General features: G+C 37.6%; 2 protein-coding genes across 3 annotated transcripts in view; one reads left to right on the top strand and one right to left on the bottom strand.

Moving 5' to 3' along the window:
* The window catches only part of LOC112054725 (frequenin-1), a 227,718-nt gene that overhangs the window by 113,932 nt on the left and 99,851 nt on the right, over nucleotides 1-13,935 (top strand). The window lies entirely within an intron of this gene.
* Nucleotides 11,304-13,850, bottom strand: LOC112054554 (H/ACA ribonucleoprotein complex subunit 1). Its single transcript, XM_024094418.2, has 2 exons — nucleotides 13,692-13,850; nucleotides 11,304-12,659 (listed from the first exon to the last, which is right to left on the bottom strand). The coding sequence occupies exons 1-2, from the start codon at nucleotides 13,704-13,706 to the stop codon at nucleotides 11,682-11,684; spliced, it is 993 nt and encodes a 330-aa protein (XP_023950186.1). The 5' UTR covers nucleotides 13,707-13,850; the 3' UTR covers nucleotides 11,304-11,681.

Raw genomic sequence — 13,935 nt, 5'->3', positions numbered from 1 at the left:
GGTCCTGGGTTCGATTCCCTGGCTTGGCCAATTGAGGTTTTCTTATTGGTCCAGGACTGGCTGGTGGGAGACTTCGGCTGTGGCTAATTACCACCCTCCCGGTAAAGACGTACTTCCAAGCGATTTAATTCCGGTACGATGTCGTGGAAACCGCAAGAGGTGCGGATTTTCATCCTCCTCCTAACAAGTTAGCCCACTTCCATCTTAGATTACACCATCACTCACCATCAGGTGAGATTGTAGTCAAGGGCTAACTTGTAAAGAATAAAAAAAATCCAAGATGGGTATAGTAGGCTAACTCTACCTATATGCGAGTATATAAGGACTAGCGGACGCCCGTGATTTCGTCTGCGTTAAAATCGAAATACACTTTCAACCCTTTCGGTACTTTTATGTTTATTTTTATATGTTTTATCATCATCATCATATATATATATATTAAATACAAAATTATAACTCAAACCATGAACGATTAAAATAACAAAAAATTAGTTGTGGCTGTGTCATAGATACGGTCGAATTGTTGTTCGTGAATTCGTAGTACAATATCTATACATCAGTGAAATCCCAAGCCCAGACAAGAAAAACCCAGGCTGATGAAGTCACGGCCGAAAGTTGGACTACAATTCCGCGGCCGAAGGCCAAGATAAAGCCGAAATTGATTTGTAAAAAACACGTCTACTTATTATAAGCTACCTTCTTGCCAAACTTCAAGTCTGTAGCATGAAGGATTTGATCTCAAACTTGCGAGAGACTTTAGACCTCTTTAATCCGACCCTATTGCAAAATCCGTTCTTAGCGGATACCTACTAACTATAAACCGCCTTGCCAAGTTTCATATTTAAGCGATGCGATATACCTTTCGCATTTATATACTAAGATTGCTATCAAAGAAAGATAAATAATAATGCCGTCGCGGACTTTCAAGTAAATCTACGAGTTTTTAAGAGGAATATGCTATTATGCATTGTTTTGAAATATTGCTTTGGAGAAATTCTGATTGTAGTAGCCCGGATACAAAGACGCCGGAAGTGCATTCCACACAACAGTTCGAATAAGAAACGTCGAAGCAAAAGTTTTAATGCGGGTCGTCTAGATGACAACCATGTAGAAATACCCTTCGCAGAGTCTCTCTGTTTTGTAGTAGAAGTGAGAAGTAAGAACAAGCCCCTTAAGTTCCTCGAAACGTTTTAAAACCTTCAACCTCGGAAATCCTCCAAAATTAAAATTTCACGATTGCCTGTCATTTAGGTTTTATAAATTTACAAAGGTTAGGCTATTCTAGACCATGAAATTACAGACATATTCATATAAAATTCAGTCAACAGCAATAGCAATCACGCTGTGATTGAGCATGTAACTGCGGTAAGTGCTTTATTTTTATTAAAATTGAAGCCCTAAAATATCAGTAAATGCCATTTCTGACGTAAACTGTTCCAATAACTTGGAACCGTAGCAATAAATGCAGGTTACGATGCCCAACCTATTACAGTTCATATTTTCTTTTTCTTTATTACATCTAATATTTCGATTTCAACAATAATCAATGATAAAAACGAACTATTGTAGGAAATAGTAGTCTGAGATAGATATGACGTTGCTCGATCTAGTGTTGGCTCGTGTCAACGCTAGGTGGCGCGACTTGTTTCCATAAAGAGTAGGGAGTTAGAGAGGGGTAGCGATCGGTAGGCGGGAACGAGTTGCGATATAAGGCGCTCGTCGTACGGTCGGCTTCAGTATCAGTAGAGTGAAATGAGTGGAAAAGGGGAGTGTTAGTTAACTGTCAAGGGCTCCCTTAACCCTACATACAACGATCACAAGTTTGTGACTCCATCGCAGGTCGTTCTTTGCTATTCTAGGGACTTATTTTGGTTATAGTTTGATTTGTTAATTATGTTGTTCTGACAAATATTGTGAATCATAACCTTTGTTCGTCATTGGCTTTCTAATTTTTGTAATCCACTTCTGAGGACTGTTAAAACTATCATAAATAATAATATTTAAAGATTTTTATCATCTTTATCATCTATAAATAAACATAAACAAACACTTTAAAAAGTGGATCCAAAATATTAATTTTAATCTAAATTTAAAATAAATACTCAAATGTGATCCAAATTTAATCAGAATGCTCAAATCATTGTGGGCTTACATGACAGCTGGAACAACAAAGCTGCACCGGACAGTTATTACTACAGCTGCAGCTTAGGTCGCTAATCTCTAGATAACCAGACCATTTACACGAGCGTTTCTAGTGTATGCACAGTGCATACTGGAATCGCTCGTGTAAATTGTCTGGTGTCCCAAAAGTCATACCTAGTGTGTGACGTCGGGTACCGGGTAGCTAATATGTAAAATGTGAGTGAGTCACTAACTTGTAAGTTATATAAACTTATTAAAAACTAAAGACATTGCTTTGAAGTAGTACCCACTCCTAATTAGTCTTACCCGACTAGTTGGAAGGGAATATTGGTCTTATTTAAAAGATATGGCAAATATGCAATTACTAGCTGACGCCACGCGTTTTCACCCGCGTGGTTCCCGTTCCCGTAGGAATACGGGAAACTATATAATAACACTGAAAGAATTTTTGAAATCGGACCACTAGTTCCTGAGATTAGCGCGTTCAACCAAACAAACTCTTTAGCTTTATAATATTAGTATAGATTTAAAAAAAGCAATATTTATAATCTATTTTTAAGTGTAAGCAAAAAGTTTTTAAAAGAATTATTAAAATGGTAGCTTTATTCTTAAGAAACTCAATTTTACATGGTATTTGTTTTAATTTAAAATATTTGACGCAGAGAAATAGTCTACAATTTTTTTTAAAGTTAAGGTATTTTCGATCAGATTTTGCAATCCCCTTAACATCCCATTCACAGGCCATTGTCCAAATGTCAAGGTGTCGGACGTCGGGTGCCGGGTTTTAGCTTAGAGCTAACTTTAAGCCCTCATTCGCACGAGAGTTTTTTAATAAAGTGTTCAAATATAGTATGAAGTTAAAATAAAGGAGGTCTATTTAAAACGCCCAAAATTGATAATGCAACACTGCTTGAAAAAAAGCGTCCTGTGAACTTCTACTTGGGAATGCATTTGTTGTATTTGAACGCTTTTTTAGCGCCAGTTAAAAACTCTCGTGTGAATGGGAGAGTGACGCTCGTTCAAATTTTACGACGCGTCATTGACACACAGGTTTGTGTAGTAATCTGCACGGCGCACAAGTTCGACGAACTTGTACGCTGATGTAAAGAGTTCATAACACCCAAAACAAACACATTAAATTATTAGGTATTAACAGTACCTACAATGTACATGTGATTCAGTCTAAATAAACTAAAACTTAAATATATAAATAATAAAAAATAAACAAAACTATAGTAAATAATCCTCTATCAACTTGCTTAAGGCATTGCATTGGGCCAACTTGGTGGGCTGGTGGGTTTAAGCTCCATATCCCCGCTCCTGGGATCTAAATGGTCAATATTAATTTTCAATTAAAATTAGACGAACGTTTATCATACGACCTAATCTCAATTGATAATTTCGATAATACCTAACTATTCCATTGTTCTTAGTTTAATCAGTTTAGCTTGGTAATATTTTCCAATTAATTATACTGTAATATTAGGTTGCCACCTGACATCATAAATCTTGTTCAACCATAATAACGAGGAGCATTTAGTAGGTAAGAATCGTTGGTAATATTATAATACATAGATCATTTTTAGTAGTCACAATTTTGAAACTAGTGATTGGCGAACGATGATAATGATGACTCATCATCAAACATTCCACATTTTATAGAAAAGCTGAAAGTTTTGTAGCCCTTGCTCTGTATTAAACTATAAAGTTCGGACCGTGGTTGCATGGGAAGATAACAGGTTTCAAGAGTTCAGACACGCAATCATCGAAGTATAATAAACTTGGAAATATATGAAAAATGGTTTCCCCAGTGGCCAGTCACTTAGCTTCGTGGCTTACTTCACTTTCCCTCAAAGCCCTTCGAAAAATATCAAACTTTAAAGGTCATTAGCGAATGGATACCCTAAGTATTTTTTTATTCCCTGGATTAACATTACATACAATGCCTTAAACTTGTTTAGTGTTTTGTCCTGGTCGGGTAAAAATAGTTTTAGAAATAAAAATGAGATTTACTGCTAAAGGTTTTTACGACTTTCGATTTCATCTCTTCATTACATTTCATGTCACGATACAAATTTATATTATTGTCACGTCTCGTTGCGCTCTGTAGTAGACCAGTAAGATGTAACAACATCTAGAGAACGTACTTTTCCGCAAGATCAACAAATATAGCTATTGGATCATCAGCCTGATATTAAATTCAATTAAAAAAGAATATATTAATAGGTCAGATAATTAGTATTGCCATACAACGTTGCAATACTGTCAGCATTCTGGGCACTTTACCAATGAACATCGATTCGGATGAATCGCCTAAGTCTTTATATATAATTTTATATCTCCCTTTATTTTATCTTTATAATAAATAGGTTTAGGTAGTTAATTTATTTAATAAATATTATTGTTTTATTTAGTGTAAATAATAATTGTACATTTTATTTTTATTGAGTTGTGAATTTTAATCCAAATAAAAAATATATAATGAAACATAAGCAAGCAGTTTTGAAGAACTGAACCGTGAGTTTACTCGTATCTCCGGTTCGGAGGTAGAATTTGCTGACAAGAGTCGGTAAGAAACTCAAGAAGAAGAAGAAGCTGCAGACCTTGAGGTCCTAGTTTGTTTCCAAACTAAGAAATATTGAAATAACATTTCATGAGAACCTTGGAGAACACTTTAAGCCCTCCCGTTCATTATCATTAAAATCTGATAGTGTTCATTAGAGTCCTCCTGTCTGTCTGTATGGCATTGTAGTGGGCCAATCTAATAGGATTATGTATCAAACGTCTTACGTCTTACGTCGTACGGTACTGTAACATAGATGGAATATAGTATATGATGCATATGAAGGTACATCTGGTTAAATTCGACTATATTATGCTTTATTTTACGCTTATTACCACACTGAGAAATATAATCTACTTAAATAAAGTACTTACGTAAGGAGCTTGCGAATTACTATTTACCTACAACGGGTGCAGTATACGCAAAATAAATACATATACTTAGTAATGCGTTTACTTACTATGCCGTTTAGAATCAACTCTAAGTTACATACGGAGCCTGTATATAACATGATACCGACTACAATCACTACAGTGTGTGGTTTAACATGTATTCAAAGTATGACGGATTTTTTTTTCTCAGTGCAAATTGACGGCATGGAGTTTCCTCAGAGTGAGTTACGTTTCGATAGAAGTAAAAACTCAAAGAGATGAAAAATAAACATTATCGCTACCAAGTTCACATGCAACCAATTAAGACATTTACTTTGAAGATACATTTATTAAATTTTAGTCTAATAAATACTAATATTTAAGACGGATGTGATCTCACAAGATTGCTAAGCTCTGTAACGATGTAAACGCTTATCCATCCAGAGGTAAGAACATCTTACTGACAGATACATAAAGTCTTGAAGTTTCTTCAACCAGTTACACATGGATTACGTTCAAATCGAAATATTTCCAGTTTCGTACTAACATTTTCTTGTTTTACTTGTAATTATATAATTATATAATGAACATAACGAATATCGTTACCCTGAAATATTATAACAAACTTTGTACATCTGACAATATTTTCTATGCTTAACAGTTTTTTTATTTGAAGCTGGCTTTTGAAAAGCTAGTTAATTAATTGATTCATGGCCGCCTTTATATATTAACCCAACATCTGAATATTTTCCGTTAAAGAACTAAACCACGGAGAGCAAGTTAATTCATCAACCTTGGAAATTGAAAAAATAATAATGAAATATTGTAATTCATAGAGTAGATGTTTTATTTAAGTAATTTCACTATTATCGTGGCCATTCGGAGCTTGGCGTCTCTCTCTGCTATAAGTCTGGACCATGCGGTGCCAACGTTGAAACTTTAAACTTTAATTATTAAATCCTAGTCCTAATATAGCTGTCTTATACTTGCCATCAGCCTGCTAAACACGGTTAGTTATGTATATCCATTTTGCACTGACACACTGTCTCTATTCAAACTTAACATATTTTTGTGGAAACATCCCCTAGTATCTGAAGACCTATATTGCTTGAGTTGTAATCGTTTCGTATTCTAGTAATTAGCCTGTGCGTCTTTGGATCTTGAGATCCTGAGCTTGAGACCTCTAACTTCTTCTTCGACCAGGTACTTCAGGCTATGCTGGGTATATCTTAACAATCTATGGATTCAATGTGCTGGTGCCGGATCCATTTCATGGCAGAGAGCAATAATCCGAGCAGAGTCCGAAATTAAAAAACGTATTTTTTTCACTGAGATTTATTAAATTTTCCTTGGAAAAAATAATGCACCTGAATGGCTAATGTGAATAATAGCGAACTGTGGATATTAGATCCAATAACAGCGTGTGTGTTTTTACCCTTGCACAGAAGCTTTTGTGCGAATTCATTTAAAAAATACCTTATGTATTAGCTATACGTTTACGTAACCTACGTGGAGGCCTCGACACGATTCAGCGGTTTTAGCAAGTCAATATCACGCCATGCTTGCAAACGGTTATATCACAGTGTATACCTAAAGGATTATATTATGGGACGACCCACTATTTTACCCGTGTAGGTACGGGGATAAAATATAGCCTGCGTTACTTGCTTGCGTTACTAGCAGATGTAGCTTTCCATGGGTGAATTTATTTAATATTCTATACTTTGTTTCTTACTTCATCTGTTGTGGTGTAGAAATAAAAGTAAATAACAAAAATAATAATGAACCAATTAAAAGATCTCTAAATCGGCTTACAGTCAACACAAGTTTAAGCTTTCCGCAACCTTTATTTCACGGTAAAAGGATTTAACTGCAACTTAAATGCTTTCCTCGTGAAGCAATCGGATAAAAATCTTTCTTTTCAGTTCAGCGATTACTTTTCGATGCAATCACGTCTCTATCGCAACCGATGGAATTCCGAAGTTGGTCTTATATAAGAAATTTAATTAATAAATATAATTGAAGTGTGTGACTTTAATTTCAAAATAAATGTGTTTACAAAATAAACCATTGCCATGTCATGTCTCAGCTGCATGAAACGTGGAAAGACAGAAATATCTGTCTGTGTCTATAAACACAAAGAAGCGTCTTGTCTATTCACTAATCTTTCCCATATTTATTTATGCACCTGAGACCTGGATGATTAAATCAGCTGATCGGCATTGCATAGACGCTTTTGAGATGTGGTGCTGAAGAAGAATGCTCCGTGTTCCGTCGAAAGCACCTAGTACCAGTGTATCAACTGTGCTAAAACAACTTAACATCTCGAAGAGATTGTCCACCACCACCACCAGGTGTTGAAATGGCGACCCTGCACTAGAAAACGCAGTGTTGGTCGATCCCCCACCAGGTCGACTGGCAACATCAAGCGAGTCGCAGGGATTCAGGTGGCTCAGAATAGTGATGTTTGAGGTCCCTACACAAGGCACGTCCATCGGCTGATATGATGCTGATGATTTCCAAACGCCACCGCAACGGCGCGCTGCAAGCCACGGCGGTCATTGACCTTACAGCTGATCGTTCTGTGTATCTACAAGTGATAGGATGACCCTAAAAATCCGTCCTAAAGTAAGTATATTTTTTAGGTAAACGATAACTTTGGAGTTTTTAAGTTAATAAAAAAAATAGCGTGTCCATTAAATTTCGTTTATATATGAAATGCAAAAATATGTGGACTCCCAAAAAAATTCTTACTGTATATTGATCAGGACCCACTCGTTGTTCGAATGCAAATTAAGGTCCAATGTTCAACTCCCGGGTCAGGCCATAAAATTACTCAATCAACTTAACTACAAAGTGTCCTGCGTCCTACCTAAATCACTCGGCGGTACGTCTTGCCCGCAGGGTAGTATCTAGCCACGGCCGAAACCTCATCATCATCAGTAACAGCCGATGGACGTCCACTGCAAAACATAGGCCTCTTGCATGGACTTCCAAACAAAACGATCTCGAGCCGCGAGCACCCAGTGGCTCTCTGCACCCCGCTTGATGTCCTCGGTCCGCCTAGTGGGGGTCGACCAACAGTGCGCTTTCCGGTGCGGGGTCGTCATTCCACCTTAGTACCCCAACGTCCATCAGCTCTTCGATTCTTGCCCATTACCACTTCAACTTCGCGACTCACTGAGCTTTGTCAGTGGCTTTGGTTCTTTTGCGGATATCTTCATTTTTGATTCGATCACGCAGAGATACTCTTAGCATAGCTCGCTACGGTATGCTTCGGTAGGCCGAAGCCTATCACGAGAAAAAATATAATTATTTCAAAGCACAGTAAAATTGGCAGTGGTAACTATAAATTATTATGTAAATACATTTCGGATGTCGTAATTAAAACTGTGTGAATTCTCTCTAATTACTTTTATCTTATTAAATGTATTTATTTTATACTAATTACGTTAACTGACACGTAATTGATGATTAAATGTTACGTATAATTGTGTGAATATATACATTTAAACATTCTGTATTAATTTTACGAATCTGATATTGTCATTGTTCCTGTTTTACCTGACTGCATACTGACTGAAAGCTCGTACATAATAACAAGAGGTCCGGTCAAGCTTCGATTTAACTCATTCCCTACCATAGGGGTAGGGAATAAGTCAAAGTGAAGCTTGACCTATTCTACTCCTACTCTACCCTACCCTACCCCTACCCTAAAAATGAACATGAGCAAAACAAAGATCATGACTAATGCTCATGTATCGCTCCACCCAGTTATTGTTGGGGACTCAGCGCTCGAAATTCTAGACGAATATGACTTAGGACACACAGTCCAGTTAGGTAGGTCCAATTTCGAGAAAGAGGTGAATCGCCGAAACCGAAATTCCTCAGTGCTTGAAGACGAAAGTCTTCGAACAGTGCGTGTTGCCAGTGATGACCTACGGATCCGAGACTTGGTCGCTGACTATAGGCCTTATTAGAAGGCTCAATGTCACTCAGCGGGCGATGGAGCGAGCTATGCTTGGAGTTTCTCTGCGTGATTGAATCTGGAATTTTTCTAACACAAGTCTTTAATTCCCATTTTTTTAATTCGCGTTATACCCCCAATGTTTTAACATACTCAACGTACATATGTGATAACGTAATAGTAGGTATTTTAAAATATAACATGTAAACATTACAATTTGTTAAAATGCAATAATATTCGTGATACTGAGTTCGTTTACATGGCATATAAAAAGTGAACAATTATTATGCAATTGCTTGCGCTAAAACAAGGTACGCAAAGTTCCAATGGCTTCCCTAACAAAATACAGTTAATTTCATAATTGTTTTGAAAACTTTCCCAACTCGTTTAGAACTTGGTGACATTTTAAATTTCGTTACATTTACGTACTTCGTAGTTGGCACTTTATATGGATTCCCATTCATTCCATTCCCAAATGTCAACTTTGTACGTCAAGCGATTTTTGAAATTTTGTGTTATGTGAACCTTTCGCTTTTATATATGTATTTAGATTATAAAGAGTTAAAGTTTGTGAGGTGTTAAAAGAATTACCTTATTGATACATCGGTTAAGTGTATCAATAAGGTAATTTGGGTATAGGTTCGAATCCGATCCTGGGCATGCACCTCAAACTTTTCAATTAAGAAATTAAATATCACGTGTCTCAAACGGTGAAGGTAAACATCGTGAGAAAACCTACATAACTGAGAATTTTCTTAATTCACTACGTGTTTGAAGTCTGCCAATCCGCATTGGGCCAGAGTAGTGGACCCTTCTGATTCTGAGAGGAGACTTGTGAGCCAAAAATGTATAGCTAATGATGATGATGATATTACATAATAATTATCAGCATGTCTCAGTGACCATAACACAAGTAAATTAAAACCTGGGAAAGGAAGAACTAAGTCAAATCTTACTTAAACAATACTTATATCACGGTGCTATAGCTTGGCAACTTCATTCGTAACACTCTCGAGGGTCCGCGCAGGCCGGGGAGCGTGTAGCGATGAATGAAAAACCAACGACTGATGCACCTCGTTCCTCGCGCACGATTTTACACCCGCGCAGTCTTTCCCCCGTCGCCCGCATATCATGGGAGTGTCATCAACGAACTTGCTAGACTATAGTTGCCATATTGCTCCGAAACGGCTTAAACCATTTTGATGAAGTTTTATTTGTATATTCGTTTGGTCTGAGAATAGGTTGTTATTTATTGTCAACCGACTTCAAAACAAGGTGGTTCTCAATGCGACGCGTATGTTATTAAATGTTTGTTACCTCATAACTTCGTCATTTTTTAACTAAAATTTTGAATTTTTTTTTGTTTGAAAGAATTTCATTTTCATGAAAATCGGTTTAGTAATTTTGTGTTAAAATCAAAATAACTAAAATACATCTTTGAAGTAGGTTCGATTTTATCGATAAAAAGTATCCAATTCTGGATTCATTTATGTGGGCATGTGAATTTTTAATGTACGGGGAAAAAATATTCAAACTTACTACTACTACTCTACTAAACTACATTTAGAAAATAAGTTGGAATTGATATATAATTTATAATCTTAAAATCATATCACCCATATACCTACATGTATCTATCTACCTTTCTATCAATACAATATGCTGGCAGTCTCAAGACTGCAGAGTGTAAAACTTCCTTCATAATAAACTTCCCACATAAAAAACCTCCTTCATCAACCTCCTTCATAAAAAGTAATTGCTGCAATAGATGGCCATTTTAAATGACAGCAATTATATACTGTAGTATTAGTATATTCGTATTAATCTATATATACATTAGTATAAATAATATAACTATCCAATTTTGAATTGTAAAATGTTTCCAAAAAGTGAAACAAATAACCTGCGTTGTTTTCGTTGTGTAATACCACAAAAGGAAATTACACAAATCCGAGATTACATGTGATACATAAAACTGGTCATTAACGACCCGTGGTGCCGGTCTCGAAGCGCAACGCGCCTCTCACCGCTCCCAAATCCATCTTGCTCCAATAGGTTATGCAACGAGCGCTTCCAATATTATAATATTCGCAATTCAAATTTTATATCGGAGCTAATACCAATCGAGGCCGGGAAAGGAGGCTTTCGTTTTGCCACCGACCGCCCTCACACCGGGGCAACCTTTCACGACTACTTTCAGTTAACGCAACATTTGGACCGGACCACACATGCCCAATTAGGAATTACGAAACAGACACAATTGCATCATACCTTTTTTTTATTATAAAAAAATAAAAGCTATTTATAATACATAAACATAACAGTCGCAATCAAATACATTCATTTGAACAACATTAACACTGTGCACTAATAACGAGTAAAGATGATAGTCGATGATGAGTTTTAAATCACTGTTTTGAGTCCCGTTTGCCAACCTGCGGGAGGACACGTGGGAGGTGACTATGTACAGATCGTCCAACCGCTGGCAGCAGGTGATACATATTTTAAAAATATAATTATAATAAATCGATCGAGATAAAATTTTCTACAACATTTTTGGAACTTAGTTTTTCGCTCAGCAATAAATATAATGACTGGTTGTATTCGATATCACCTAATTAAATTGCTGTGATATTACTTAATGGAGGGGTCCAGCTACGTGACCGGGGGGACCGTATTGAGCGCTAGTGGCTCCACCAGACGACACACTCACGTCACCACCGCTGGCTCCAAAGTCGGTAGCGATTTCAACTCCTCCGTGACCACCGCTTCCGCTAAGCACGGCGCCTTCAATTCCTGAAGTACCGAGGTCACCACCGCCGATAGATCCACCACTGATAGCGCCACCGTCAATGGCACCACCGCCGATAGCACCACCGCCAATAGCGCCGCCACCGATAGCACCACCACCGATGAAACCACCTCCGATGCCGCCGCCTTCCTTCTGGGTCTGGTATTTGATGAAGTATACTTCGGGTTTCGAGGGTTGAGTGGGAGCTGGTGTGGGGATGATGATGTCAGGTTGTTCTTCGGGCCTCTTGACCAGGACGTATACGAGGGTCTTCTCTTCGTTTTGAGCCTGAATTGGGATGATGGGAGCGACGGGAGTGGGTGGAGTCGGGGCCTTGATGAAGATGATTTTGTAGTGTTTCTGAGGAGGAGCAACGGGGGTGATGCGGGGCAGTCTCTGCTCTTGAGGTTCTGGCGGGGGAACGTGGACGTAGATGTGCTTCTGAACTAGAGGAGCACCACCGAAACCACCGCCGAATCCACCACCGAAACCAGCGTCACCGCCGATTCCACCGCCGATTCCACCGCCGATTCCACCACCGATTCCACTGCCAAATCCGCCGCTAATTCCACTGCCAAATCCACCACCGAGACTTCCTCCGGAAAGGGAGATGCCACCCGAAGAATGACCACCGCTCAGTGAGATTCCTCCCGATGAGTGACCACCACCAGACAATCCTCCTAGAGAAATTCCGCTGGAAATTCCTCCAATTGATGGGGTTCCGTAGCTGCCAGAAGGCACAGCATATTTAGCGGATGGTGCTGAGTAGCTGTATCCAACTGGAGGTTCTGGACGGCCATAGGCCAACGCCACACAGGCGAGTGCCTTTAAACAAAAAAAAATAAAGTTAAAAGAATTCAAATGCAAAGAGAACGAGTTGTTTATTAGATAGATAGAACTAGTCGACGCTCTGCAGTTACACCGGCGTAGGCGTATAGCCTTTGACACTCATCAATAACGTGGCTTTCTAGTGTAAAAAAAAACCAAGTCGGTTCTGTAGATCCAGAGAATACTACAAACTTGATATTTTGACATGCAACATTTTCACCATGCTAAAGTTGAATTGACATCAATAACCAATCACTACATAAATTCACATAATTTAGACTTTATTGTCCTCTTAATTCTTAGTTCTAATTTATTTATGAGAACCAATAACTGTAATAATTTTAACTACGAATTACAAACCTACATAATTGTTATTATTTTTTTATCTCGATCTAATCTTGGATTACGAAACGTGTGATTACGTCGTTGGTCTATATTACACAACAATGAATATTTACGGACCTAAGCGAATGGCATACAGATCGAAGAATTACTTTTATAATTGTGGGCAATTTAAATTCTGCATATATGGAATACGAATGTAGTGAAATGAAAACCGCGCTTGTATTGAATTCTGAGTAGGCATAATCATTTGTGTTCCTTGCTGCTCTCATAATTTCACCAAATTTTTTGGACACTGATTTTACTAAAATTTACTTGATATTTTTTTTTTGTAAATATTGTTATTTTCTCACATTGTTTCTAATTTTTTGACTTTATTTTACCGCCTGTTATAATTATCCAAGAATCTGTTTGATGATATAAAATTAATTCACTATCTATAACACTTTTCACATTTTTTATTACTCCGCACTATTTGACACTTTGTGCATAATGATAATATTTTCACTCTACACTTCACTTTACCACTTGTCACCTGAAAACTTTATGTACAAGATAATACAAAAAAAAATATAATCAAATCGCTTGTGCCAAATAGTCTTAAGTTAAATTATATTTTTCCAATTACTAATTATTTATTATGATATCAATAAATGGTTAATTGGATTAACACGCGAGCGAACTTACCACGAATGCGCGCATATTTGGCGTGGTGGGCACGGCTCTGGTGTAAAGAGACTACGCTTCTCGGATTGAAAACAACACACGCTAGAACAACACCACTTTTTGGAGATGTTCCTGGTTGTGTGAGGTTGTGTTAACTGATGACATTCGGCACGGCGACCCGCTCTTAAATACCAAAATGCTCATCTCGTCAGAACACTCCATCCCTACGAGCATTTCACTCGTGCAACTATCGTCATTATTTAAC

Source organism: Bicyclus anynana, chromosome Z (assembly GCF_947172395.1).
Source record: "Bicyclus anynana chromosome Z, ilBicAnyn1.1, whole genome shotgun sequence".
NCBI lineage: Eukaryota > Metazoa > Arthropoda > Insecta > Lepidoptera > Nymphalidae > Bicyclus > Bicyclus anynana.
The sequence above is the reverse complement of the archived record's forward strand: the minus strand, read 5'-3'. Positions and strand labels throughout refer to the sequence as shown.